The following is a 23321-nucleotide window of genomic DNA, read 5'->3' on the forward strand; positions in this document are numbered from 1 at the left end:
CCGTATCCATATCCGTATCCGTTCCGTAGTCCAATGGATAAATGATACCTCCATCAAGTCCAATGACAATGACAAAACAGATCCTCGATGGGACGCTCTACGGCAATATTACTATATGAAAATGTTCTACTCCTGTCCGAAACCCAACGTCTCCTCCACTGCGATCGACATCTTGTGCTCCAATGCGTCGTGCGTCTTGTAAGGAGGCAGATCCAGCCGGTTGAAACTAGATACGTTAGAACGATCATCTGAAAGATAGGGAGAGAAGGACATACCAGGTGTGCGACTTGGGGAGCGCTGATGGATCCCCCGACTTCTCGATCGTGAATCGTCGAGGCCCGTCTGATCCTTGCAGATCCTTGAACCCGTTGACCGGAATTCGCGAGGTACCCGTCGTGAACTGCAGCAGTCGAGACTTCTGCTCCGCATCCCAGGTGCGCACGATCTTCCAGAAGTTCTGGATCACCTCGTCCTGCTCCTGGTACCCGCGGTAGTCGGTGTGCTTCTTCCAGTCGTCCACGTCGATGTCCGCGATACCTCCGATCAGCAACTCCAGTTCCCGCTCGTCGAACACGTTGACCAGATCCGCGGGGATCAGCTCGTTGAAGCCCGACATGAACGCGTTGAATTGCTCCTCCACCCGCTTGACGATCTTCCACTCAGTCACCAGCCTATTTCTGTTAGCTCGACACATTCGGATCATTCCATAATGGTTCAAACGTACTCGACATATTCGCCCTTGTTCTCGTTGGTGACAGGCTCGTCCCGTCCACCCGGCTTCAGATCGATCGTGCGACGCTCGCCAAACTTCTCGTCATCCACCGCAAAGTTCATCTCAATGATGCCCTCGATGTCATTTTCCCTGTCAAAGTCAGTCAACAATCCGCGCCACCAAGAAACACAAGAAAAACACGTACAAAGTCCACGCCAGATTGCGGTGCAAATCCTCGTCCACACCCTCCATGTCCTGCAGCGACACCTTCTTCCGCAGCATCATCTTGTAGAACGCCCCGATAAAGAAGGAATCCAGGAAACGGCGGTGGAAGATGGCCAACCCGACCACGCGTCCGATGAACTTGAAGTAGTTCAGATGCTCCGGGTTGACACCCGAGTGCGGGTTGATTTGCAGGGTATAATTATCGTGGGCCGAGTACTCGAACAGACAGTAGAAGGGGTTGAACATTTCATGAGAGAGAAGGAAGAAGAATTCACTGCGAGGATTAGCACAAACTGTTTATAAAGAGAAACTAGGGGAGAAAGAAATACCGAGATAGACCACCATAGTCGAGACCGTCCTCCCCGTCAAACTTGATCATCAGTCGCTTCTTCAGGTCGGACGCACTTTGTCGCATGATCTCGGCGTAGGAGTCCTCGAAGATGTTGTTTCGGCGCACCTTGACGTGACACTGTCCGGACATGATGCGCAGGGCCGGCTGGGAGCGGAAGTAGATCAACTTCCGTCGGAAGTCCCGCTTGTACTGCGGCACGCCCTGGTCCAGCGACGACGGCAGGCGCGGGTCATCCCAAGTGGTGGTCTTGGTGTTGTGGTCGACAAAGTACACGCGGGCCGTGTTGGTCAGGCGCATCTCCCAGCCGCTGGGCAGCGGGCCCAGCTGCGAGACGGGCTGCTGCTGGATCGTCGTGTTGTTGGTGGTGCCGGCATTCTGGCCGTACATGCGGATGTACTGCTGTCGGCGCGGATCGACCCAGGTGGTGGTGCGGGTGTTGTGATCGACGAAATACGGCCGGCCTTCAGGGGTGGTCCGCTGCTCCCACCCGGGCGGGAGCTCCCCAGTGCCTGCCGTGGTCGCTCCCGTGGCCATCATGGACACCGCGTTGGCGCTGCCACCCGCCGGCGGGGTCGAGGCCTGCGGGGGCTGATCCTGCGGATTCGGGGAACTGGCGCCCGTGCGGTCCTCGGGCAGCATCCGACTCTGGTGCGCCCTCCGCTCCAGCTGCATGTTGGCCTCGCGCTGCGTTCGCTGCGTGTGTTCGTTGTAGTTCGACGGCGGGCGGGTCCACGTGGTGGTCCGCGTGTTGTGGTCGACGTAATAGGTCCGGCCCAGGTTGTCCTCCCGTCGCTCCCATCCGGCCGGCAGACGGCCTTGACTGTCCTCGAACGAGCTGAGGTTGGTCCGGGAGCCGTGTTGGTTGTTGGCGGCCGTCGCGGCCCCGTTGACGGGGACGATCGTAGTGGGCGGTCGGGTGGACGAGGGTACGCGCTGGGGGTTCGCGGACGGATTCGTGATCGGGGGCGGGGGGTCCGCATGACCGGGCGCGTGCGGGGCGTTCACTTGCGGGACCAAGCCGCCGGCGGGGGGCGGCGCGTTGTGGGAACGAGGCATCCCGTTCGCTTGGTTGGTGGCGGGGGCCGTGAGGTTGGTGGACAGGTTGACGATGAGTTTTCCATGAACGACCAGATTATCGTTGGATTTCTTCAGGTCCCTGGTGAGCATTTCTGCAGGGAGTAAGCAAGCTGTCCAATACGCCGTACGAGGTGGACATGATAAGGCGGATGATACGCACCATCGCCACCCATCTGGAGGTCGATGACATCTCCGACGCGCACGTTGATCACACCGAGAAAGCCCTGATCCTTCTTCTTGAATTTCTTCTGGTCGAAAATTTGGATGGCCAGAATGCTATCTTCGTTGACTCGCCTAGCCGCGGAACCCATCAGCGTCCATAAATTCAAGCTCCATCGCGCCGGCGACTTACAGATCGAACATCTCATTCCAGTATGGGTTCAAGGTCTTCTTGATGACCGACGTCGTTTTTGTCTGTTCACCACCAACCGTTGCCACCGCGAAAGGATCGGGGAAACCTACGGACCCGGGTGGTTAGCATGGCGGAATCGGACGGGATAGGATCCGCGTGGGATGGGGAGGTGGTTCATACGGAAGACATCGCGCTTATATAGACCATCGGCGGCGATGACTGTGGAAGAAGAAGAGAAGAGAAGAGGTTAGTTAAGTTCGAAGGATATAGGTAGGATGACGGGGTTCTCGAGGAATCCCCGATAGTCGGATCATTTCCTTACTTGTGATCCTGAGATTTGGCTGACTATCATCCCCGAACGACATTGGTTAGTTCACTTTTCTTCAATGATCTCACCCGACCCGATCAGACACGGTCAGAAATCACCGAGGGAGACTTACGCGGGCAGATTGGAACCCATATTGGAGTTGAGGAGGGAGGACGGAACAGGCAGACCAGGCCTGAGGAAGAGGGAGGCAAAAGGCCGATCAAGGCAAGCCTAGGAGGGAATTCGCGACGACCGCATGAACCGCAAAGCAAGAGGACCACTGGGGGACGCACCCGACCGAGGGGCGGTATCGAACAGATCCAGGCCGAGTAAGGAGGACCAGGAAGGAAATGAGAGACGGGGGGGAGAGATAGGAAGAGAGGATGATGGAGGGAGAGGGAGAGGGAGAGGGAGAGAGAGGGAGAGGGAGAGGGGCGGAGAGGGAGGGGGGAGAGAGGGAAAGGGTGGGAAGTGAGCGAGGCTGAACAGAAGAAACCAGAATTCAAGATTTGAATGGATTAGCGGGGAAAGAAAGAGGAAGTCGGCGGAGTGGGGGATGGGAGAGTGATGGAGGGATGGAGATGGAGAGAGATGGAGGATGCGAGAGTCGGTCATGGACTCATGGTATAATACCCGGACGGGAGTAGCTCGAGGCGGTTCAGTAGGAGAGAGAATGGCGGGGGCTGAGCATGACTGAGCATTGGCTAGTCTTGACGTGTGCTTAGTCATGTATTCTTATATAATCTATACATAGGTATTATAGTGTGTATGATAGTTTCTGAGTATATCCAGAGTAGAACCGATTCATTCTGGAGTTCTCAATGACTATAGTGTATGGAGTAGAACACACAGAAGTGATGTTGTGGACAGAACTGCACCCATCGCCCGATCTAACCAGTCAGAAGATCCCTGCTGGATCAGGATTTATCCATTCTGATCATTGGTAAATTGAGGACAGAATCTCTCTCAATGACAAGGCAGACCAGACTACGGAGTATCCAGTCCAAATCCTACGAGCAAGGCTGTCATGGCGTATGATCAAGTCCAGTACGAGGATACACTACTAGGCGCAGTTAGTAAGGCTCCAATACCATGATTATCCTAATCAGGAATAGTCCACCATTGTATCTTTACATGTTGGTTCTCAATAATCTCTAGATAGGAGAAGAGAGATAGACCCTGGGTGTATGACTACGAGGTAACATTGACTATAATCTCCACAGGAAATAAGGAGAAGAAAGACAGAAAGAAGAAAGAAAAGGAGGATTATGTCACAACTTTAATCTAGAATAGATGATCCCAGACAAGGCAGCACCATTCCATGCCCGACTTGGCATACTGTCTACTACCACTATACGGAGTACAGGAGAAAGACTACTACGACAGTGTATAGGATTGACGAGATCATCCTCAGTGACTTCCTAGGTAGTGTGTAGTATATATGTATACTACAGGAATACCCTAGAAGCATCTATATCCATTCCCGTACGAGTCAGTCGACACGGTCGATGGATCTGATACCACAAATAGCGAGGTACGGAAGTCGGGAAAGGAAAAGTAGAATAGAACAGGAGACAAAGATAGAGACCATAGATATATCGATATCAGTCACAAGCGCGTGGTGTCCATCCTGACCCAGTCTGATGCGCCAGTTGGTTATCATACAGCAATACATCCATCCATCCCAGCCCGTTCCCTCCCCAACTCCAAAGCGGTCGGCCTCGAAAATCAAACCGGGCTGATCCTCTCCTCAGATTTGATCCTTTGATCGACCTGGATTGCCACACGTCCTTGGGGCAATCAACCAGCTTCGCCCGTCCGTCGGCACATTAGGTCACTCGCAGTGCTACCCTCGGCCCCCGAGTGGAATGAAAATGAAGAAAAAAGACAAGGTATCTAGTAGGGTGCGTAGCCTCGACCCCGGCCGCGATAGCCTCCGCGATAGCCACGAGGGGCGCCTCGGAATCCGCGACCCCCGCGGAATGCGCCGCGGCCACGGCCCCGGGTCATGCCAGGCAGGTTGGTACGCTTCGGAACGACCTGTCCGTAGTCAGTACTGAACATCAACGGAAGTGCAAGTAAATGAGATGCTCACCTTGAGATTCCGGCCACGGAACACACTCTCGTTCAACACCAGAGCCTGAGCCACCAGACTCGGTTCCGCAAACTCAACATAGGCATACCTAACCCCAACGCAATCAGTATCATTCAATTTCTCCATTTCTGACCCCCCGCAAGATAACCTACCCCTTCGGTTGACCGCTGAACTTGTCCAAAAGGATCGTCACCCGGTTGATCGAGCCGCAGCTCTGGAAATGCGCCTGGATCTCCTCCGGCGAAGCGCCGTAGTCCACGTTCCCGACGAAGATACTCCGCGCATCGATCTCTTCCTTGTCTTCCCGTAGGTTCTCGTTCTGCTGGTCCAGCGTGGCCTGCATCTCACGCAGCTTGGCCGCTTCGGATTCCATCTCGGCTACCCGCTTCTTCATCGCCGCGATCTCTTCCTAAAGTAGACGGACGTCGCGTTAGCTTGGGCCTCGCGGGAAAAGACGAAAAGAAAAAAATTTTCCCCAGAGAAGCAACACAAGAAAAAGAAATGCAAGACCGCAACGGACGGCTCATACATACCTCGTCGTCTCCCCCCTCCACAGGCGGCTGCTGCTGCTGCTCCTGCTGCTGGTGGTCCTGCTCCTGCTCATGCTGCTGCTGCTCCATCTGCTCATCCTTGATTTCCTGCCCTTCCGAAGCCATGATAATCGATGTGATGCAAACGACGAGTTTCCCCCTCGTCTTGTTTTCGGACCGGCGTCAATGGTAGGACACAAATGACGAGACGAGTCAAAGAGCAACGGCCACTTTCCGCCTGTTCGGGTCAGGTGGGCTACGAAGATAGCTCCCCTAGGAAAATCTAAAATCCGGTGGGTCGGGGGCGACAAGGGGTTTTTTTCTTCTGGATAAGAATATCGCGAGGGATGGATTGAAATTAGATCAGGTGTAAATTTGAGAGATTGAAAGATATGTGGAACCTGTCTGAGAGGTTACGGTTGATGTTCAATGAATGCGACCGGGGACTGAGTGCGAGGGTCGACGGTGATTGTGAGGGAAGCTCTTTGAGGCCTGAGGTTGCTGTCCTCTCTTTCCGGCTAGTTCACTTTGTCATCCATATCGATCGATTGATACAACATCCACCAGCTCATTATGACTTGAAGCACTTGACGTCGCTGACTTATACTGTTTTGATAAGTAGCAGTCTGTTGATATTCTGTCTTACAACAGATAGCGATTTCAGTAGGGTACGGGAAATCCCCAACAACTACAGGCCTGACAGGGAGCTGATATAAAAGGAACCGGTCGATGTTTGATAATTAAAGAAATAGTCATGATAATGATCTCATAAATAGAGTAGAACAGTAAACGTCAGATCGCACCGGTAAAGTCAACAACAGGAGTATCTATGGCTTATATACGACAGCAAGAACAAAAAGAAGAGACATCATTCATGACGAAGGGGCGGAATTCTTGCGATAGGAGATCTTCTCAACCTTGACGCTTTCGACTCCCTCCGCATCGGTCTTGAGCTGATACACGTACAGCACGAGCACATCGCCTTGGATCTGGAGAGGGGCAACCGTCCGAGTCAGTCATCTGCCGGTTGAGGTCACCAAAGGGCTCCGACAGGTACTTACATCCATCAAGCAAAAGCTCGGGGTCGGCTCCTCGCCCTCCGGCCAATAGCTGGTACTCAAGGCGCCGGTGGCACTGCCCGGGTTCACGAAGAACCGGCCCTCCATCTCGAACGCCTCGAATCGGTGGGTGCCGCCCCACAGCAAGATATCGACATCCATCTGGCGGGCGGCAATGAGAAGGGCGTCGGCGTCGCCCGGGGGGACAATGGTGTGGCCATGGGTAAAGCCGATGCGGAGGCTGCCGTGGGTGACGACCTTGGAGAGGGGTAGGTTCGGGGAATCGACATCGAAATCGCCTTTGACGACTTGGAGATCGGGGGCGACCCGACGGAAATATTCAAAAGTACTCCGGTCGGTTAAGTTGCCTAAACACAGGATCTGGCCGATTTTACCGGGGGTCAAGAGCTTTTGGAACTGCACGAGTATGTGTCAATCGGAGGGGTTATCGCAAAGGATGACGAGGAAGCGGACGGCGCGCGTACCTTGGCTGGGAGGTCCTAACAAAGGGTAAGGTCTCGTATTAGCGTGAGGTATTTCCGGTGGGATATATGTCATATCTCCAACAATATCCAACTTACGGGAGCTCGATCGGGAATGAAGAGGTCACCGATGACCAGGACCAAACGCGAGGTCATCCTGATAGGGAGGTCGTGATGAGTCGGGAAGACTCAATGGTGCATTCCAAACTTTCTTCTTGTTCTCTTCTTCTTTGTCTTCTTCCGTTCGGGGACAAGTCGGCGAAACCAGGGTTGGAGTAGCGGGATGAGGTTGAATCTAGATGGTGGAATTACTTGGATGGAGCTTCGCGGGGGAAGCTTACCGTCCTGGCTACTTACCTGGTAGTAAGTAGTTCATTCCTCAGGCTGCCTTATCGCTCAACCCTAAACCCTAGCTATAGCTCAGACAATACTTTCTTTCTGCTTTCTTCTTATCCTTCTTCTTCTTCTATACCATAGAGCATCTACTGAATACAATGGAGTCTAATCCGGAGTACAATCATGGTCTATACAAATACATGATGACAGGTCATCAAGATACGGAGTAATACTCAATACATGACGTATTAATCATTATGGTAGACCGTGTATGGACGCGTAAAATACACGGATGCGGACCGCCAGGAACCGACCGGGTTACCTAATCCGGTTTAATGGACGAACTGCATCGTAAGGGATAACAGAATAAATAAGGATAAAAAGGATAAAACGAATAAAAAAAGGAATAAAATCGGAGACACAAAAAGAAAAACAGATATAAAATCGAATCGATCTTTCTCTCCAGATTCACAACCCATTCAATTCTTCATCTCCATCTTCAATTCCCCTCTACTACTCTGCTACTCTGTAGAATCCAGATCTACTCCACCAAAGCGTCATCACTCTCTGCCAATCAATTCCCTGTTGGTCTCCGGCGATCCCCGACTTTTCCCACCCGGTGGATGTGGATTTGAGAGGCTCCCCTTGTGAGAGCCCCGAGGAATCGGAACCGTGGCGACCAAACAGGCGACGCAGCGGCTCAGTCTGATCTCCAGACACCTGGATCAGCGGCTGCCTTTGCCCGAGTTGAACACTCCATTCTCGACCGAAAGGAATTCGCTCCCCTCCGACGACCTGGAATATAACCCGCTCAACCGTTCCACCACCATCACCACTCCTCTTCCTCCTCCCTTCTTCTCCTCCCCGAACACTTCCATATCCACCATCATGTCTGCTCAAGCACCGCATTCGACCCTGCTCATCCCGGGTCCCATTGAATTTGATGATGCCGTCCTGCAGTCTATGTCGCACTATGCGTGAGTTCCTCAACCCCTCACCCCGATAACGACCCCTCTCCGTACCCCTCCATCACCACATCCCCACCACCACAGTTATGAGAAGCTTCATACAACTCCAATCAATTGGAGAATGAAATATAATTTAATAAAATTGTCAAATACTAATAATTCACAGTGAGAGCCATGTCGGCCCCGGCTTCGTCAAGACCTTCGGCGAGACCTTGAGCATGGTGCGGAAGCTCTTCCAATCCACCAACCCCGCCGCCCAGCCCATCGTCGTCTCCGGCAGTGGTACCCTCGGTTGGGACATCGTCGCCTCCAACTTGGTCGAGAAGGGCGAGAATGCCCTCGTCCTGCACACCGGCTACTTCGCCGACTCCTTCGCCACGTGCCTCGAGACCTACGGCGCCAACGCCACGCAGATCAAGGCCCCCATCGGCGAGCGCCCCTCCTTCGAGCAGCTCGAGCAGGCCCTCAAGGAGAAGCCCTACAAGGTCGTCACCGTCACCCACGTCGACACCTCCACCGGCGTCCTCTCCGACATCAAGCGCGTCGCCGAGGTCGTCCGCCGCGTCAGCCCCGAGACCCTCGTCGTCGTCGACGGCGTCTGCAGCGTCGGCTGTGAAGAGATCGCCTTCGACGCCTGGGACATCGACGTCGTCCTCACCGCCAGCCAAAAGGCTATCGGCTGCCCCCCGGGTCTCAGCATCCTCATGCTCTCCGGCCGCGCCGTCGACGTCTTCCAGAACCGCAAGACGCCCCCCGCCGCCTACTACGCCTCCCTCACCAACTGGCTGCCCATCATGAAGAACTACGAGAGCTTCAAGCCCTCCTACTTCGCCACCCCCGCCACCCAGCTCGTCCACGCCCTCCACACCACCCTCAGCCAGATCACCGCCCGCCCCATGCCCGAGCGCTTCGCCGTCCATGCCGAGGCCTCCGCCCGCGTCAAGGCCGCCGTCGCCGACCTCGGCCTCAAGCAGCTCGCCGCTACCCCCGAGAACCAGGCCCACGCCATGACCGCCATCTGGCTGCCCGAGGGCATCGCTGCCCCCGACGTCCTGCCCGGTCTGCTCAAGCGCGGGGTCATCTTCGCAGCCGGTCTGCACAAGGAGTGCCCCACCAAGTACATCCGCTTCGGCCACATGGGCGTCAGCGTCACGGACCCCGCCCGCAAGGACATTGACAATGCCCTCGCTGCGCTGAAGGAGGCTTTGACCGATGCTAAGCAGGCTAAGGGACTGTAATGGATTAATGGACTGTATCTTACTATGAAATATCACGCATTGACTTGGTACTCCGCTTTGTTAATTCTGACTTTAGATTGAGTCAGCAAGTAAGCAATTATTAGAATTCGTAACTTCCGTAGGGTTGGCGATGTAACATCAGCCACGTAGTAGGATATCAACAGTTGATATATGCAGATCTGGATAGATGTATATATATATATATATCCTTAGGATAACTAGTTATTCAACGTCTACATATTCATACTCTTGTTTAACAAAACTATCTATATTTGTGGTTTTGTTAATATATAGCTATAACCACCTCAGGTATATATATATACATTCCTCCATACAAATATCGTTTTCTCTCCCCCCTACTATAGTATATAACCCATGTCAACGAGTCCCAATCACAATAAACAAGAGAAACCATTGAAACCATTGAAACAGAGAAGCAAAAATACAAAATAAACAGTAAAAGCCACAGAAAATCTACATATATTCAGTATTCTCTAAAGGACAAAAAAGAAGAGGAAAGAAGTAAGGTAAAGGGATCACCCCAATTCATAGTCTCCATCTCCGTCTCTGTCTCCATCCAAAGTATATGGTAACGATAAGTAAGTGTAGCGTAATAACATGATTCTGATTCTGATTCACAAGAGTGGAGCTCAAACAGCGGCGATAGTGTAGATAGATAGGTGAATAAGAGGAAAAAGAGAAAAATCAATTACAAGAATACCCCAACCGGCTGGGATAATAGATAAGTAAGAATGAGTCAATAATCGCAAGTAATAGAAAATATGATATAGAATAGAGGGGGGTATGACGATGAAGGAATGCTAGAGTAGACAGGCACTTCGTTCATGCTTTCTTGAAACACACACGCACAGCTCAAGCTCACTTGGTATGATGATGGAGGAGAGAAATGCGTTTATTAGAGGTTGAATCATCTTTCAGGGGAGACACATTGGTGATTGAAAGCCGGGCCTGTGTATGTATGTATGGGTTTGGGTTTTCGTTTTCCTTTTTGACTTTTTTTTTTTTTCAGTTTTTCTTTTCTTTCTAATCTTCGTTTGCTTCATTCCATCCGTTCTAGTACGTCACGTCCTCATTCCACGCTACGACTCGGCTTCGCCACGTCGTAGGGCTAGGAATGCCCGCACGTCGGTTACATGCTGCAGGGCTTCCAACATTGGGATGATGTGGAGGAGTCCATTATCGGTGGGATCACTGATCCACCCCTCGATGGGAATAGCATTATCTAGCACGGTCAGCTTTTTGCCTAACAGATGAGATCAGCGAGACTTACCCTCGTGAAAAATATAGCTCATGGGGCTGTTGTCTAAAATCATAACCTTGCTCAGGTCCGGCTCGACCGAACTCAGATCCTTGATGTACGCGCCGTTGCGGAATGTGCAGTGCTGCCGGTATAACCGCGCGTGGAAGTACTTCCGCTCTTGCTCCAGCCAGTCAATGACTGGGTCGGCATATTCCTGCACGCTGGCGGTGAAGACCACCAGCTTGTACCATTTGCAGATTTTGCGCAGGAAGTCGTCGCAGTGCGGCCGTTTGTGCACGTAGTATAGGATGGGATGTTGCGGTCCCAGCGTCGTGGGCGGGGCTCCGGGCGTGAGGGCCGTCGTCATCGGGGCAGCCAGCTTGACTTCGACCATGTGGCCGCTGGACATGCGACCGCCCTTGGCCAAGGAGTGGATGAGGGTCTCGTCTAAGTCTAGGACCAGGGTCTTCTGGGGAGCGGGTGTAGAGCGCGAAGCGGCCCGGTACGATGGGATCCGCGGAGGGATCAACGGCCGCGGCGGGACCGGAGACGCGTGCGGATACCGGGTGACACGATGGACGGAAGCTGAGGAGGTGGGCGATTTCAGACTGTCGGGGTCCAGCGACCCTTGCCGGCTATGTGATGCCCGGCCGAGATCCGCGCTCTGGGTCCGACGTTGCCGCTGCTGCTTCAGAGCTTCTTCATTATGTAACTTGATGCGAATGGAACGTCGAGGGGTATTCTCTTCGGACACTTGTTCAGTATTTGACGGTTTTGATTTCGACGGACGGTGTTTGCTGCTGGTGAGACCCTGAATGCCCCGACGATGGTCTCCTTCGGACTCGGAGGTACTGGAGACGATGGAATCGCGCGAGGCATGGCCCTTCAGCTTTCGCGCCGAGCCCGGCCTTCGCCGCCCACCTGCTTTCGCACCCCTATTCGAAGGGCTTGTACCATTTGTCGGAGGACCAAAGAGCGACCGCCGGAGTTTCCTCACTGGGGCCATGGGAGTATAGTAACCGTCATCATCGCGAAACAGCTGGGCGACATAGATGCCCGGCGCAGCCAACGTAGAGAGAATGAATTTGATAGTTTCCGCAATCGCGTCAAAGAACCGCCTCGTCACTAATCCGTAAGAGCTTCTCGTCGCCAGGGAACCGTCCTTGTGGAGGCCCCGAACCAGTGGGGTCTTCTCATCGAACGGGGAGTCCGTGGCATGCTCGTCCCCGGGGTCGTCATCGACACCACTCTTTTCGCGGGAAAAGGCAGCGGGAAAGTCATTTCCACTGTACGAGCGAAGATTGGCAAGATCGGCGGCGGAACTCGACGGAGGAGTCTCGTCCTGCGAACGGGATCGCTGGCGGTTCCGGCTCGGATTGGAAGATTGACCAATGACTCGAGACGACAAGAGGTTCAGCGAGTTCATCTTCCACCTCTAGCCACGGTCGGGTCCGGGCTGGCGCAGATGTCTAGAGAGCCATGCCATACAAGTCAGCAACCACTTGTCTTTTCCGACTCAGTCCAAAATGTCAGTCCCGGGGACCAAGGGGCACCAGGACGACTCGAGTCCCCGACCGAGTAGATCCATCTGAGAGGGTGAAAGGCAACCGACCTCAATGCGCCAGTCAATTACCCGACTCTTCTGACTAGATGAGATGCAAACAGAGTTAGGCTTCACAGAAGCGACTCGAACACCTCTCTCCGTCCGGGGATGAGGGCGGAGTATGCGAAGAAATGGGCCGGGGAGATAGGGTGGAGAGAGGGAAGAGCCCTCTCGTGGGCGGATAAAAGAGTCGAGGACGTGAGAGGAAGGGAAGAAGAAATTATAAAAGTATGGGGAAGGAGAATAAAACGACAACAAACAAATCCAATCAACCAGATCGCGAGGGAGAGAGAGGAACGAGGCGAAAGCGGAGGATGAAGCAGAGGAGTGAGTTGTTCTCCATACCAGAATCCCAACGGCAGTTTAAGGCGGGCCAAAGCCGCTTTCTCTCCGCCTTGTCATCCCACTTTGATCTTTCTTCCACCACCATCACCTATATCGCAGCCGTATCCTCCTCCTCTCTGCCGATTTCCTCACAGTTGGGGTGTTTGATTGGAGTCTATCTGCATAGGAAATTCTTCTTTGGAAGATTAGTGTCTATACACACACCATCTAGGTACGAGAAAAGAAATTGTCCTGTGGTGACTCAACTGCTAACAGCGGACTTTACTTCCGTCTTCAGACCTGAATAGTATCTTGCCCATTATAACAAGAAGAAGAGAGAAGAAAGAATCAATGCCTTCCTCCGCGGCCCTGACACCGGGCCTGTCGTCCTATCTCAAATCACTCAAGACCAACCCGATCGACACCTCCATTGATAATCTGATCTCGTGCGTCTGAGGCTCTACATAAGGAAATTATCTCAATCGCAGTGCTGACCCAATTTAGACTTCTCAAGCGGAGACAGATTCGCCATTCTCGGTCCTGCGCGACTGCTACGGCTTACCTTCTTCTTCGAGTGATCTCGGCCTGTAGGACCAGCGATGCCGGCAAGCTGATTGAGCGGGTGCAGAGCGTGGGACGGCGGTTGATCGCCGCTCAACCGCGGGAGATGGTGGTCGGGAACATTGTGCGACGGGTCTTGGGTTTGATTCGTGATGAAGCTGAAGATGACCGGGAAGGCGATTTTACCTTGAGCGAGGCGGGCTCCGAAAGCCAGCCGCAGACTCCCCGTGCCACTGATGGTCAGTCTCCCGCGCATTTGAGCCCATATGCCGAAGTAACCAATGCTGACGCTGAACTGCAGACCCATCGGTCCACGAAGGCTCCGATCGATCCTTGTCTCGCCCTCCTTTCCCCACCATCAACACGACTCCGATCTCTATGTTCAACCTGCTTTCACATCCGGAGCCCCAGCCGTCTCTCCCCGGGACGCCCGTGTCCGCCTCGCCTTCCGGAAGATTCCCGCCTTACGCGCCGACCAAAGACATCCGGGCCGAAGTGCTGGAGGGGATTGGAGAAATCATCGATGAACTGGGTCAGGTCGATGACCAGATTGCGGCGTATGCGCTCGACCACATCCACTCGAACGAGATCATCCTTACGCACACCTCGTCCACGACGGTTCAACGGTTCCTGCTCAAGGCCGCCGCCAAGCGAAAGTTCACCGTGATCCACGCCGAATCCTACCCCAACAACCACGAGGCCACCCATGCCACCGTCAGCGGCAAGGAAACGGGCGACGAGGAGATCATGAGCACCGAATCGTTCCAAAAACCGCTCATCGCGCTCGGGATCACGGTCATCCTGATCCCCGACTCGGCCGTCTTTGCGCTGATGTCGCGCGTCAACAAGGTCATCCTGGGCACGCACTCGGTCCTGGCCAACGGCGGCCTGGTGGCCGCGGCCGGCACCCGGGTGATCGCCCGCGCCGCCAAGCTGCATCAGACGCCCGTGGTGGTTGCCAGCGGCGTCTACAAGCTCAGTCCCGTGTACCCGTTCGACTTTGAGTCGTTGATCGAATACGGCGACGCCAGCAAGGTCATCCCCTACGAGGACGGCGATCTTGTCGACCAGCTGGACGTGCAAAATCCGCTGTACGACTATGTGCCGGCAGAGTTGGTGGATCTCTACATTACCAATTTGTATGTCTTCTTTTTCTCCCTCCTGCTTTTTATTTGACCGTACTAACTGGATATAGGGGCGGCCATGCACCATCATACCTTTACCGGATTGTATCGGACCACTACCGCAAGGAAGACATTAGCTTCTAAGATATGGAAGAAAAAAAATGAAATAAAGTTAACAATGAAAAAAACGATATACCAGCTGATTCAAAAAAGAGAGAGAAAAAAAGGATGCAGAGGTTTTGAGATAAAAGTGGACTGGAGTGGCGTAAGGTCTGTCATCACGCAATAAAGGAACGATACCCACGAGGATCATGGTATGAGGACCTACATAATTGATATAAAATCAAAGTTCAATACATGTCATACAGACCAGTACTCCGTAGCAACTAGTAAGTAGCCTTAGAAGCTAGTGCATACACCCCACAGATGGCATGACGGATGCTGTATGTACTACTACGTAAGTCTACGGAATACGAATACAGGCAGGGGATGATTTTGGAAGGACTTGAATTGGAGGGGCCATCCCAGAATCAATCATGGCGGCATTCTTTCTTCTTTCTTTCTTTTCTTTTGTATTTTATTTCTTTTGTTGATGGGGAGGAATAAGAAAAGTAAAAGAAGAAGAGGAGAAAAAAGAAAAAGAGAAATTCGGAGTATCACAATCGTATAGTAGCTGCAAGATCATATCAATTTGCAGGGTCATGCGTCCCAAATCTGTTTCTCGAGTCGGGCATGAAAAATCCATCTAGACCACAGACGTGATTTCCCACCGTCCCAAATGCATTCAATTCAATCAATCCATCTAGGGCAGGACCCCGAAACCGCCATCTCGAAAGATCCAGTCAAAAACGCCACTCCATCGCTTTCGTCCTCATTTTTTTCCGTCCCGGTTCGTTTGGTGGGTTGAGTTGTTTACGAGCGGGGCTTCTCCTTCTTCTCCTTCCAGAGGGCCATGAGACCGACACCGGAGACCTTGACGACCTTGAAACGGACACCGGGAATATCACCCTTGGCCTTGCCCTTGCGACCGAAACCGGCCAGGAGGACCTCGTCGTTCTCGTCGATGAAGTTCAAGCAACCGTCATTGGGGACTATCACGGTATTAGTATATATCGCACGGTGCGCAGATACCATGGTATCTGCATATCCAACTTCACCGTAGCAATGGCGTGTCGAATAGAGAGAGAGGAAACTCACCGAAAGCAGTGACCTTCTTGCCGTTCTTGATCAGCTGGACCTTGACACACTTGCGAATGGCGGAGTTGGGCTGCTTGGCCTCAACACCGACCTTCTCAAGGACGATACCCTTGGCGTGGGAAGCACCACCGAAGGGAGACGACTTGTAGGCGGTACCGAGCAGACGCTTCTTGTAGTGCAGGTCAGCCCACCGGTTGTCACGGCGGGTGGTGGCCAGCTTGCGCGCGGCGTTGAGTCCACGGGGCTTTCCTTTACCCATCTTGGCGGATTATTCGAGTCTGTGAAAGATATTAATTAGATTGATTGTTCCTTTCTTGTTCGTCTTTTTTTCGAGTAGCGGTGTTCGTGGGGTGATAGACGGATAATGATAATGAGGTTGGATATCGAATTCGAGATAGTCGGACGTCGACAAAAATGATGACCGGTCCAAAATGCGATATCGATATCCACGAGACTAGGAAAAAGGTGTGACCTACCGACTGAAGATAAACTGCCTGGACGGAGGGCTGGGGATGGTTGTCGAAGGAGGGCGAGGGCGAAGTCGAAGGCTCAACTTCACTTTCCGGCTGACTCTGGCGTTCTCTCAGGCGGTCTCGGGCGGGCTCGCTAAGACTTTCAGGGCAATTGAGTGTGCGGTTGTCGTGTGCGCTAGTCCACATTGGGCGGTTAAGCGAGGGTCGGATTACCTTTTCTCCGTCAGATAAGATAGCTTATCTTATCTTATCTGCTCTGTGCTCTATCCATGATAGCATCGTCCTCTTCCCCTTACACCGTCTATAGTAACTACCTACCCCCCCAGTCATCCAACATGGACATCAAATCAGACCCCAAAATGGACCAGCTGCGCAAGATCAGCACGCAGCGTCTCCCACCCCCGGTTCTCTTCCAAGGCCCCCCCTCCCACAGCGCCTCCAATCTCTCTCTCCAGCCACCCACCGCAGCAGCAGCAGCAGCAGCAGCAGTGACCTCCAACGGCCCCGTACCAGGAGGAGCGCAACCACCACCGCTTCCACAACCCCGCCCAACCCGGGCCCGGACCCCAACCTACGGCTCCCTCGATGCACCCTCCCTATCACCGTTCGTCTCGCGCTCGCGCACCCAGTCCAGAGGCGAATTGGACCGCACGGACGCCATCTGGCAGGAGATGCAGAACGCCCTGTCGGAGGTCGAGCTGAGCGCCGTCACCAGCGAACACGTCTTCGGTGAACGCCACTCCGAGGCTCTGGAGGACTTGCGCACCCAGCAGTTGAAGTTGGCGCAGGCGTGGGCTCGCAGCGAGGCGGACGACGAGGTCGTTGAACCTAAGGCTGATGCCGTTAAGGATTTGTCGAGGAAAGATGCCGAGCCTGCTACTACTGCTGCTGCTGCTGCTGCGGCGGCGGCGGGGGCGGCGGCGGGGGTGGCTACTGCGGATGCTGGCGCCGCGCCGAGGAATCTGGACGAGGAGACGGAGAAGGATATTCTTCTGGCGCGGGAGCGTCGCGAGGCGAATGATCGGTACTTTGACCGGGTGAATAATGGGGTGTTGGATGTTGTTGCGCGGCTGGAGGAGGTTGCGCTGGCTATGCGGGCGGTGGAGCGCGAGAGTATGGATGTTTGGAGTGATAGTGACTCGTCGAGTACGCCGACGGAGTCTACTGCTACCAATGCGGGGGCGGGTTGATGGTTTGTTTGGAGTCGGATGACCGATTGAACTTACAGTCCTATCCTACGACATGGTCGTTATCAATATCTCGCATGGTCGAACCGCATACGCGTCGATGCTCTAGGTTGCTGGAGAGCATGCTATGCCCCTACTAGAGAGCATATTATGCCAGGCAGAGCACTCCAGCCCGGAAGAAACCAGTCCTCCCGGGCAACCTATTGTCGCATCCCCGCGATTCAAAGACACGCGACATGGGAATATTCATGAGGTAGAAGCGGTGAAACATGTACATACTAGTCACATCGTGGAGTATACCCATGACCGAGCAAGCCAATATAGGCAAAGACAAAGAGTTGAACATCAAAACAGTCATAGAAATACATAATGATAATAATAATAATAATAATAACAAGGGTATCAGAGCCAATCCGCTCGCAATATACACACACAGCAGAGCCAAACACAAAAACAAACCAAACCAAACCAAACCAACAATTTTCACCACAAGTTCACTCCTTCTTAACCAACCTCACCACATTCTTCCACCCCTCAGCAGCAGCATCCCGCGCATCCTCCCACCGACTCTCATAAGCCCTGCGCGCCAACTTCTCCACCTCCTGGTTCCACCGGTGCTTGAACATCGCCTGCACCGTGGGCCTGGACGGCGGGGTCTGCGCCGGCTGGTCTGTGACTGCGCGTAGGTCTCTGTCTTTCGGGGCTAACCGGCGATCGTAAGCGCCTACGGGCGAGGCCAGTTCGTTGAGAATCCGCGTGTGTTCGCGAATGGTATTGCGCTGGTCGAGGCGGTTGGATCGGTGGACTTGGACGGAGAGGTAGAGGACGGTGGTTGTGAGGGCGAAGCCGCTGAACTGGGTTTTGTTAGTGGTTGTTTGGAGGGTTGGGAGGGGGGTGGAGTGGGAGCGTACGAAGCCTGAGAAGAAGCCCATGCTGCTGTTTCTGTCTCTTTGCGATTGATCAGGACAGATTTGGTGGGTTAATGAGGAGCTGGCGGGGAAGTTGGTTGAATTGCGAAGGAAGGGTTGCTCGGTCGGGGATGGATGCTGCTAGACGGGGAATGTACCATCCAATAGAAGGAACGTCAATTAACCAGGAGACGATATAGATAAACCACGGTCAATGATTGAACTAGGTTTTTATTTACCTTAAACACAAGTAAAGAACGAAGAAGCAAAAGAAAGAAAGATCAACCATCGATAAGTTGCGGACCGAGACGGCGGTCGACTCCGGGCTCCGATTGGCCGCCGGAGAATCGAATCTTCCTCTCTGGAACTTTGGATTGATGCACCGTTTGGATACCTTCAACTTTCACCACGCCTTCACTCCTCACGCATTCACCCCCTCTCTCTCTCCGCCACTTCTATTTCCCTCCGCCTATACCTCTTCTCTTCTAATAAAGATTGTTCAAAATGGCAGGGGGCGCCACAAAGTACCGCCATCTCAGCCGTAAGTCCTCGCACAGGCAGGCCCTGCTCCGCAACCTCGTCACCTCGCTCTTCACCCACGAATCCATCACCACCACATGGCCCAAGGCCAAGGAAGCCCAACGACTAGCCGAGAAGCTCATCACCCTGGGCAAGAAGAACACGGGAGCGAGCCGACAACAAGCGCTGTCTGTCTTCTACGTATGTTTCCATCCCCCAAGGAACACCGCCAAAAAAAAGGCGAAAAAAAAGAGGGAGAAAGAAACTAACACAATAAACGACGACAGACCCCCCACGAACTCCTCCCCAAACTCTTCGGCTCCCTCCGCGAACGCTACGCCACCCGCCCAGGAGGCTACACGCGCGTGCTGCGCGTCGAGCCCAAGAAGGACGATCAGGCCGCGAGCGCCATCCTGGAACTCGTCGACGGGCCCAAGGACATGCGCTTCGCGATGACTGCTCGGACCGTTGCGCGGAGTCGCTCGCAGGGTTTTGAGGGGCTCAACGAGCTGACGACTCTTAATGTGCGCAAGGTTACCCGGTACCGTAAGGAGGGCGTTGATGATCTTGAGCGGGCGATTAAGAAGTTGGAGCTTGAGAGTGGGAAGGCGGCTGCGTTTGCGAAGAGGAATGGGGCCGGTGCGGGTCAATAGATGTACTTCTTTTGTTTTATTTATACCGTTTGGTTTGATTTCTCCTTCCCCCCCCCCCATTTTCTTGTTTCTTTGCCCCCGTCTGATGAGAGGTCTCTTTGTACGACACTACACGTGCTTCGAATGAGGTCTCGATGGGAGGGAAAGAAAGCCCTACACCAGGCTTGACCTTGTCGTCTACTTGAGACTTGAGACTGTCTGTTGGGTGTATTGTATCGCATGTCAACATGCTCGCTGTACTTTTATCTAGTGTTGGTCGGATCATATGTTATCAATTCTCATCGGAGATGATTGAGATGGATATGGATGTGATGGCCTGGAGTTCTGCTATAGCCTTTTTTGACTGTAACTATTTGTCTATCTATCTACATGGTTGAACTGAGTTTTTCATAGTTGTATGGCGATTAGACTGATCGATTGTGAGTCTGGGTGGTCTATAATCTGCCCCCCTGCGATATGGAGTAACATCAGTGGGGATGTATGCCCGCAACAGCGGCAGATGAATTACACTAGCAAATGCTGATATCATCAAGTCATAGGTTGCTTTTATTATTGGCCTGGCCAACCCCATCTTCCCCCTTCTATCTACCAGAGATAACATGACAAGGAAAAAGAAATTATACCACACCACTCGTCATCCCATGCCCATCCATGCAGTTGCGTTACGAAATATATTCGTCCAAACTATATGAGCCTAGTTCGTACGGGGCGCGCCCGTGCCGACCGTGCCGCCCGAGACCACCAGTGGGCCATTCGTGGGATTCGGCAGCGGGTTATTGCCTGCGTACGGGTGCGCCGGCGGGGCCACGTTGCGAGGTTTGCGGTCAAACTCGGAGGAAACTTCCGACGGTGGCGGCTTCGGCGGAAGATGAGACGGGGTGCCCCATTTCGCAATCGAGTCTCCCCGACCACCAGCGGGCATGGCACGGCCCATCAGATCGTGGCTATTGGGACCGGGGTCGGGGTAGCCGGCCCATTGAGGCGACACGCCGCCCGGCATGCTAGGGTATGCGCCCACACCAGGTGGGCCGCCCCGGCTTGGATGCCGTCCCAGCGGAGCTCCACCCGGCACGAACGATCGGGTTTGCGGGTTGAAGGCAGACCGGTTGTAACTACCGGGCATCGGGTGGGAGCCAGCCGGGCCTTGCATTCCCGGGTTCAGATGCTGTCCAGGATATTGCGTGTACGGGTATGCGGGGTTCACCGGCTGAGGCTGAGACGGGTAACTAGTCCACGGGGCGGGCGGCTGATTTCGGGCCGTGGGCTGCTGATAGCCCCCCGGAAAATGAGAAGAGGGCCAGCTCGGAGGCGTGGGCTGATAGGGCATCCCATTGGGCATCGGATAGCTGCCCATCGCCGGTGATGGTTTGGCCGACGGCATCCCCGGCGACTGATTGATAGATGCATACCCCGAGTAAGGCGATTGCGGAGGGATCGCACCATTCTGCCACGGACTGCTGGTGGTCATCTGGGGCGAGACCGGCATTGGATATTGGGACATCGAGTTCACACTCATCTGGGCGGGATACATGGTGCCATTTTGGCTGTTCTGAATGTACCCCATGCCGGGCGGTGCGACGCCCGGGCCAAGCATGCAGGGCGGTCCCGCCACGGACGGATCATTCATGGCGACGTTGTTGTAAGGCGCCGATCCTTGCGCGTAGTTCATGCCCGGGTAGTAGGCATTGAACTGAGACCGTCCCTCAAAACTGTCGTCGTGCGGGGTTTTCTGCCTCTGCATCTTTTTGCGCCCACTGGTCGAGCTCGAGCGCGACATGGCACCTGGATCACTGTTCCCGCCGTTCTCCGAGGACTTGGACTCGGGGAAGTCCCGGAAGATCCGCTCCCTGGCCGCCTGGTATTTGGCCTCTCGCTCCTCTCGGGTTAAGGTCAACCGGTCTTTGGCGGGGGTGCCGGTCGAGGAGCCTCCGCGCTCTCCGTCGTGTCCGCTTTCACCGGCCTCCGAACCGGTCTTCGAGGGGACCGACGAACCGGCGCCCATGCCGTCATCGGTTGCGGACTTATCACCATCGTTACGGCGCATGATCTTCATGGCCGGCATCGCTGGGGGTGGGGTGGTGCTGGTTGTGGCATGTAGGACAGAGAGGGGCGTTGGTCTGCATAAAGTTAACATCAACAGTCACCCAAAGGCAAAGGAGATCCAAAAGCGGGGGTTGATCACGTACAGTCGACAAAATGGTGTTCTGTGTAGTCGGACCGATGTGACATTGTTATCAACAAAATGGGTCAAATGATAGTAATCACCCAGCTTATGGGCAAGGAGTCGGCCAAAGGCATTCGAAGGGGGTAGCTCCAACGATTGTTCCCTGATGAATCGGTCAGACTCACGTCGGCTATTGAAGCTGAAGAAACATGATCGACTTACTTGGAGTTCTGGATGAAATACCGGACCTTCTCCTCCAGCTGCAGAATCAGGAGACGATCCTTCGGGGACTTCATAGCCTCGAGGAGCTTCTCATCCGGATCCAGAGGGAATGGCTGGATCGGTATCGGTTGTTGACCACCCGGGAACCCTTCTGGGTTGGGAACGACGAAATTGTTGGACACCGAATCGGGGATCATGCCCCCGTTGACCCGTGGTCCCCCAGCATCACCGAAGCTCGGGCCTCCATGGAGGATGGCTCGGGGCCGCTGGATATCCCTGAAACCGCGAGCCCCCGATTCGGAGCCCGTGAGGGAATTGGGAGCCCCCGAGGCAGGACCCGAGAAGCAATCCTCTTCGTCAATCGCTTGGACACTCGCACTATCGTCTGGGCGGAGCGAGTCCTTTTCGTCCATCGCGAAAGTGGTGACCGATGCCATGCTCTTCGAGTCGAAACTGGTCATTTTCGTAGAGGAGCCCGAGAGATGCGTCCGATCATCTTCAAATGAGATCTCCCGTTTCAGGGCTCCATTCTCTTGGCCGTCGGTGGAGAGCTCGGGGCTCTCCGGCCCCTTCTTCCCGGAGATGTGAGCATCCTGTACGGCTTGCGATAGACCATCGATGTTTCGGTCGATCACGTTCGGGGTTTCATCGGGGGCGGCATTCGAGGTTTGTTGCGCGACAGAGGACGGTTCCTCGCTAAACTGTGAACGAGCTTGTGTATCAGATGGGACCGAAGCCGTTGGTTGTCTTTGCGGGGCCATGGCGGCGATCTTGTGCGCATGTAAGAAGGGTGGGGGGCATGTACCACACGCGGGGATGCGTGCAAGCCAAACGTACCTTTGCAAAGGAAGGACGGTTCTCGTCGATGGCGGAACCCTTGGATGTCATCGTGACGCAGTACCCTTTCCACTCAGGGGAAGGGGAATAAAAAAGAAAGAAGGTGTAAAATAGAAAAAGATCACAAGGATAGTCAAGTGCCGGTTTGTTGCTTGACGTTCGTCCTTTTCCCACGCTATCGTCCACGTACGAAGGAGGATGGCAGAAGTTGATACCCGGGCGAGAGGAACTGGACGGTCGAACTCAACGCGTTGCGAGGGTGCTCAAAAAAGGACGGAAACCGAGGTTCAAATCGAGAAAATAAAGCCACTCAAAGATCCCACTTCACACAATCCCAAAAAGAAAGACAACATATCTCTGGTAAACGTAATGCGCCATAAGGAAAGCTGGTTGACGTTAGGATCGAGAGATACGGCGGAGGAAGTCCCGGGTGATAGTAATAGTACCCGGAGCGGAGGATCAAAGCTGGAACAGCGCAAGGAAGGGTAAGGCAAAGGAGATAGTGATCTGATCTTACACGATGGTCAGAACAAATGGTTCATGATTTCCATAGGCG

General features: G+C 53.9%; 12 protein-coding genes across 12 annotated transcripts; 4 read left to right on the top strand and 8 right to left on the bottom strand.

Moving 5' to 3' along the window:
* Positions 1-126: 126 nt before the first annotated feature.
* Positions 127-3083, bottom strand: P168DRAFT_299750 (NEDD4 family E3 ubiquitin-protein ligase; the record flags this gene model as incomplete). The annotated part of the gene is made up of 9 exons (XM_024838365.1): positions 127-226; positions 276-671; positions 725-862; positions 918-1211; positions 1267-2458; positions 2527-2660; positions 2719-2824; positions 2899-2937; positions 3041-3083. 9 exons carry the CDS (start codon positions 3081-3083, stop codon positions 127-129), a joined length of 2442 nt encoding a protein of 813 aa, XP_024689473.1.
* Positions 2960-3908, bottom strand: P168DRAFT_66240 (uncharacterized protein). Its single transcript, XM_024842088.1, has 2 exons — positions 3159-3908; positions 2960-3063 (listed from the first exon to the last, which is right to left on the bottom strand). The coding sequence occupies exon 1, from the start codon at positions 3752-3754 to the stop codon at positions 3257-3259; it is 498 nt and encodes a 165-aa protein (XP_024689474.1). The 5' UTR covers positions 3755-3908; the 3' UTR covers positions 2960-3063; positions 3159-3256.
* Positions 3909-4921: 1013 nt separating this feature from the next.
* On the bottom strand, positions 4922-5740 carry P168DRAFT_243346 (polyadenylate-binding protein; the record flags this gene model as incomplete). Its single annotated transcript, XM_024833856.1, has 4 exons — positions 4922-5065; positions 5121-5208; positions 5273-5529; positions 5654-5740. The coding sequence occupies 4 exons, from the start codon at positions 5738-5740 to the stop codon at positions 4922-4924; spliced, it is 576 nt and encodes a 191-aa protein (XP_024689475.1).
* A 632-nt stretch (positions 5741-6372) lies between these two features.
* On the bottom strand, positions 6373-7603 carry P168DRAFT_293268 (vacuolar protein sorting-associated protein 29). Its single transcript, XM_024837773.1, has 4 exons — positions 7290-7603; positions 7194-7208; positions 6712-7125; positions 6373-6639 (listed from the first exon to the last, which is right to left on the bottom strand). The coding sequence occupies exons 1-4, from the start codon at positions 7344-7346 to the stop codon at positions 6523-6525; spliced, it is 603 nt and encodes a 200-aa protein (XP_024689476.1). The 5' UTR covers positions 7347-7603; the 3' UTR covers positions 6373-6522.
* Positions 7604-8012: 409 nt separating this feature from the next.
* Positions 8013-9663, top strand: P168DRAFT_293269 (alanine--glyoxylate transaminase; the record flags this gene model as incomplete). Its single annotated transcript, XM_024837774.1, has 2 exons — positions 8013-8503; positions 8661-9663. Coding segments are annotated over exons 1-2 (1092 nt in total), but the record flags the coding sequence as incomplete, so codon positions are not given.
* Positions 9664-10494: 831 nt separating this feature from the next.
* On the bottom strand, positions 10495-12694 carry nemA (Nem1-Spo7 phosphatase catalytic subunit NEM1). The gene is made up of 3 exons (XM_024842089.1): positions 12606-12694; positions 11024-12462; positions 10495-10975 (listed from the first exon to the last, which is right to left on the bottom strand). The coding sequence occupies exons 2-3, from the start codon at positions 12417-12419 to the stop codon at positions 10833-10835; spliced, it is 1539 nt and encodes a 512-aa protein (XP_024689478.1). The 5' UTR covers positions 12420-12462; positions 12606-12694; the 3' UTR covers positions 10495-10832.
* Positions 12695-13271: 577 nt separating this feature from the next.
* On the top strand, positions 13272-14749 carry P168DRAFT_243140 (translation initiation factor eIF2B subunit beta; the record flags this gene model as incomplete). The annotated part of the gene is made up of 4 exons (XM_024833837.1): positions 13272-13366; positions 13425-13720; positions 13783-14620; positions 14677-14749. 4 exons carry the CDS (start codon positions 13272-13274, stop codon positions 14747-14749), a joined length of 1302 nt encoding a protein of 433 aa, XP_024689479.1.
* Positions 14750-15096: 347 nt separating this feature from the next.
* Positions 15097-16349, bottom strand: rps23 (40S ribosomal protein uS12). The gene is made up of 3 exons (XM_024837775.1): positions 16279-16349; positions 15803-16080; positions 15097-15696 (listed from the first exon to the last, which is right to left on the bottom strand). The coding sequence occupies exons 2-3, from the start codon at positions 16059-16061 to the stop codon at positions 15518-15520; spliced, it is 438 nt and encodes a 145-aa protein (XP_024689480.1). The 5' UTR covers positions 16062-16080; positions 16279-16349; the 3' UTR covers positions 15097-15517.
* A 195-nt stretch (positions 16350-16544) lies between these two features.
* P168DRAFT_313211 (DUF5315 domain-containing protein) lies at positions 16545-17792 on the top strand (the record flags this gene model as incomplete). Its single annotated transcript, XM_024839642.1, has 2 exons — positions 16545-16581; positions 16627-17792. 2 exons carry the CDS (start codon positions 16545-16547, stop codon positions 17463-17465), a joined length of 876 nt encoding a protein of 291 aa, XP_024689481.1. The 3' UTR covers positions 17466-17792.
* Positions 17793-17826: 34 nt separating this feature from the next.
* On the bottom strand, positions 17827-18609 carry P168DRAFT_330185 (MICOS complex subunit Mic12 family protein). The gene is made up of 2 exons (XM_024841551.1): positions 18374-18609; positions 17827-18316 (listed from the first exon to the last, which is right to left on the bottom strand). Exons 1-2 carry the CDS (start codon positions 18392-18394, stop codon positions 17957-17959), a joined length of 381 nt encoding a protein of 126 aa, XP_024689482.1. The 5' UTR covers positions 18395-18609; the 3' UTR covers positions 17827-17956.
* Positions 18610-18789: 180 nt separating this feature from the next.
* Positions 18790-19915, top strand: P168DRAFT_275450 (mitochondrial 54S ribosomal protein bL17m). Its single transcript, XM_024835494.1, has 2 exons — positions 18790-19090; positions 19177-19915. Exons 1-2 carry the CDS (start codon positions 18875-18877, stop codon positions 19540-19542), a joined length of 582 nt encoding a protein of 193 aa, XP_024689483.1. The 5' UTR covers positions 18790-18874; the 3' UTR covers positions 19543-19915.
* A 159-nt stretch (positions 19916-20074) lies between these two features.
* Positions 20075-23252, bottom strand: P168DRAFT_293276 (putative R3H domain protein). Its single transcript, XM_024837776.1, has 4 exons — positions 22766-23252; positions 21929-22629; positions 21729-21869; positions 20075-21659 (listed from the first exon to the last, which is right to left on the bottom strand). The coding sequence occupies exons 1-4, from the start codon at positions 22814-22816 to the stop codon at positions 20237-20239; spliced, it is 2316 nt and encodes a 771-aa protein (XP_024689484.1). The 5' UTR covers positions 22817-23252; the 3' UTR covers positions 20075-20236.
* Positions 23253-23321: the final 69 nt, after the last annotated feature.

The sequence above is a fragment of the Aspergillus campestris genome, assembly GCF_002847485.1.
Source record: "Aspergillus campestris IBT 28561 chromosome Unknown P168scaffold_13, whole genome shotgun sequence".
Taxonomy (NCBI): Eukaryota; Fungi; Ascomycota; class Eurotiomycetes; order Eurotiales; family Aspergillaceae; genus Aspergillus; species Aspergillus campestris.

What these genes read in the sequence shown, in the direction of transcription:
- P168DRAFT_293276 (XM_024837776.1), bottom strand. Translation starts at nt 22,816, where the DNA reads ATGACATCCAAGGGTTCCGCCATCGACGAGAACCGTCCTTCCTTTGCA. An exon ending in ACCGTCCTTCCTTTGCAAAG is followed by an intron (nt 22,630 to 22,765) that starts GTACGTTTGGCT and finishes GCTCGTTCACAG; the next exon opens with TTTAGCGAGGAACCGTCCTC. An exon ending in AGAACACCATTTTGTCGACT is followed by an intron (nt 21,660 to 21,728) that starts GTACGTGATCAA and finishes AACTTTATGCAG; the next exon opens with ACCAACGCCCCTCTCTGTCC.
- P168DRAFT_66240 (XM_024842088.1), bottom strand. Translation starts at nt 3,754, where the DNA reads ATGACTAAGCACACGTCAAGACTAGCCAATGCTCAGTCATGCTCAGCC.
- rps23 (XM_024837775.1), bottom strand. Translation starts at nt 16,061, where the DNA reads ATGGGTAAAGGAAAGCCCCGTGGACTCAACGCCGCGCGCAAGCTGGCC. An exon ending in CAAGAAGGTCACTGCTTTCG is followed by an intron (nt 15,697 to 15,802) that starts GTGAGTTTCCTC and finishes ATACCGTGATAG; the next exon opens with TCCCCAATGACGGTTGCTTG.
- nemA (XM_024842089.1), bottom strand. Translation starts at nt 12,419, where the DNA reads ATGAACTCGCTGAACCTCTTGTCGTCTCGAGTCATTGGTCAATCTTCC. An exon ending in GAGCTATATTTTTCACGAGG is followed by an intron (nt 10,976 to 11,023) that starts GTAAGTCTCGCT and finishes TGACCGTGCTAG; the next exon opens with ATAATGCTATTCCCATCGAG.
- P168DRAFT_330185 (XM_024841551.1), bottom strand. Translation starts at nt 18,394, where the DNA reads ATGGGCTTCTTCTCAGGCTTC. An exon ending in TGGGCTTCTTCTCAGGCTTC is followed by an intron (nt 18,317 to 18,373) that starts GTACGCTCCCAC and finishes AACAAAACCCAG; the next exon opens with TTCAGCGGCTTCGCCCTCAC.
- P168DRAFT_275450 (XM_024835494.1), top strand. Translation starts at nt 18,875, where the DNA reads ATGGCAGGGGGCGCCACAAAGTACCGCCATCTCAGCCGTAAGTCCTCG. An exon ending in AAGCGCTGTCTGTCTTCTAC is followed by an intron (nt 19,091 to 19,176) that starts GTATGTTTCCAT and finishes AAACGACGACAG; the next exon opens with ACCCCCCACGAACTCCTCCC.
- P168DRAFT_293268 (XM_024837773.1), bottom strand. Translation starts at nt 7,346, where the DNA reads ATGACCTCGCGTTTGGTCCTGGTCATCGGTGACCTCTTCATTCCCGAT. An exon ending in CGAGCTTTTGCTTGATGGAT is followed by an intron (nt 6,640 to 6,711) that starts GTAAGTACCTGT and finishes GCCCCTCTCCAG; the next exon opens with ATCCAAGGCGATGTGCTCGT.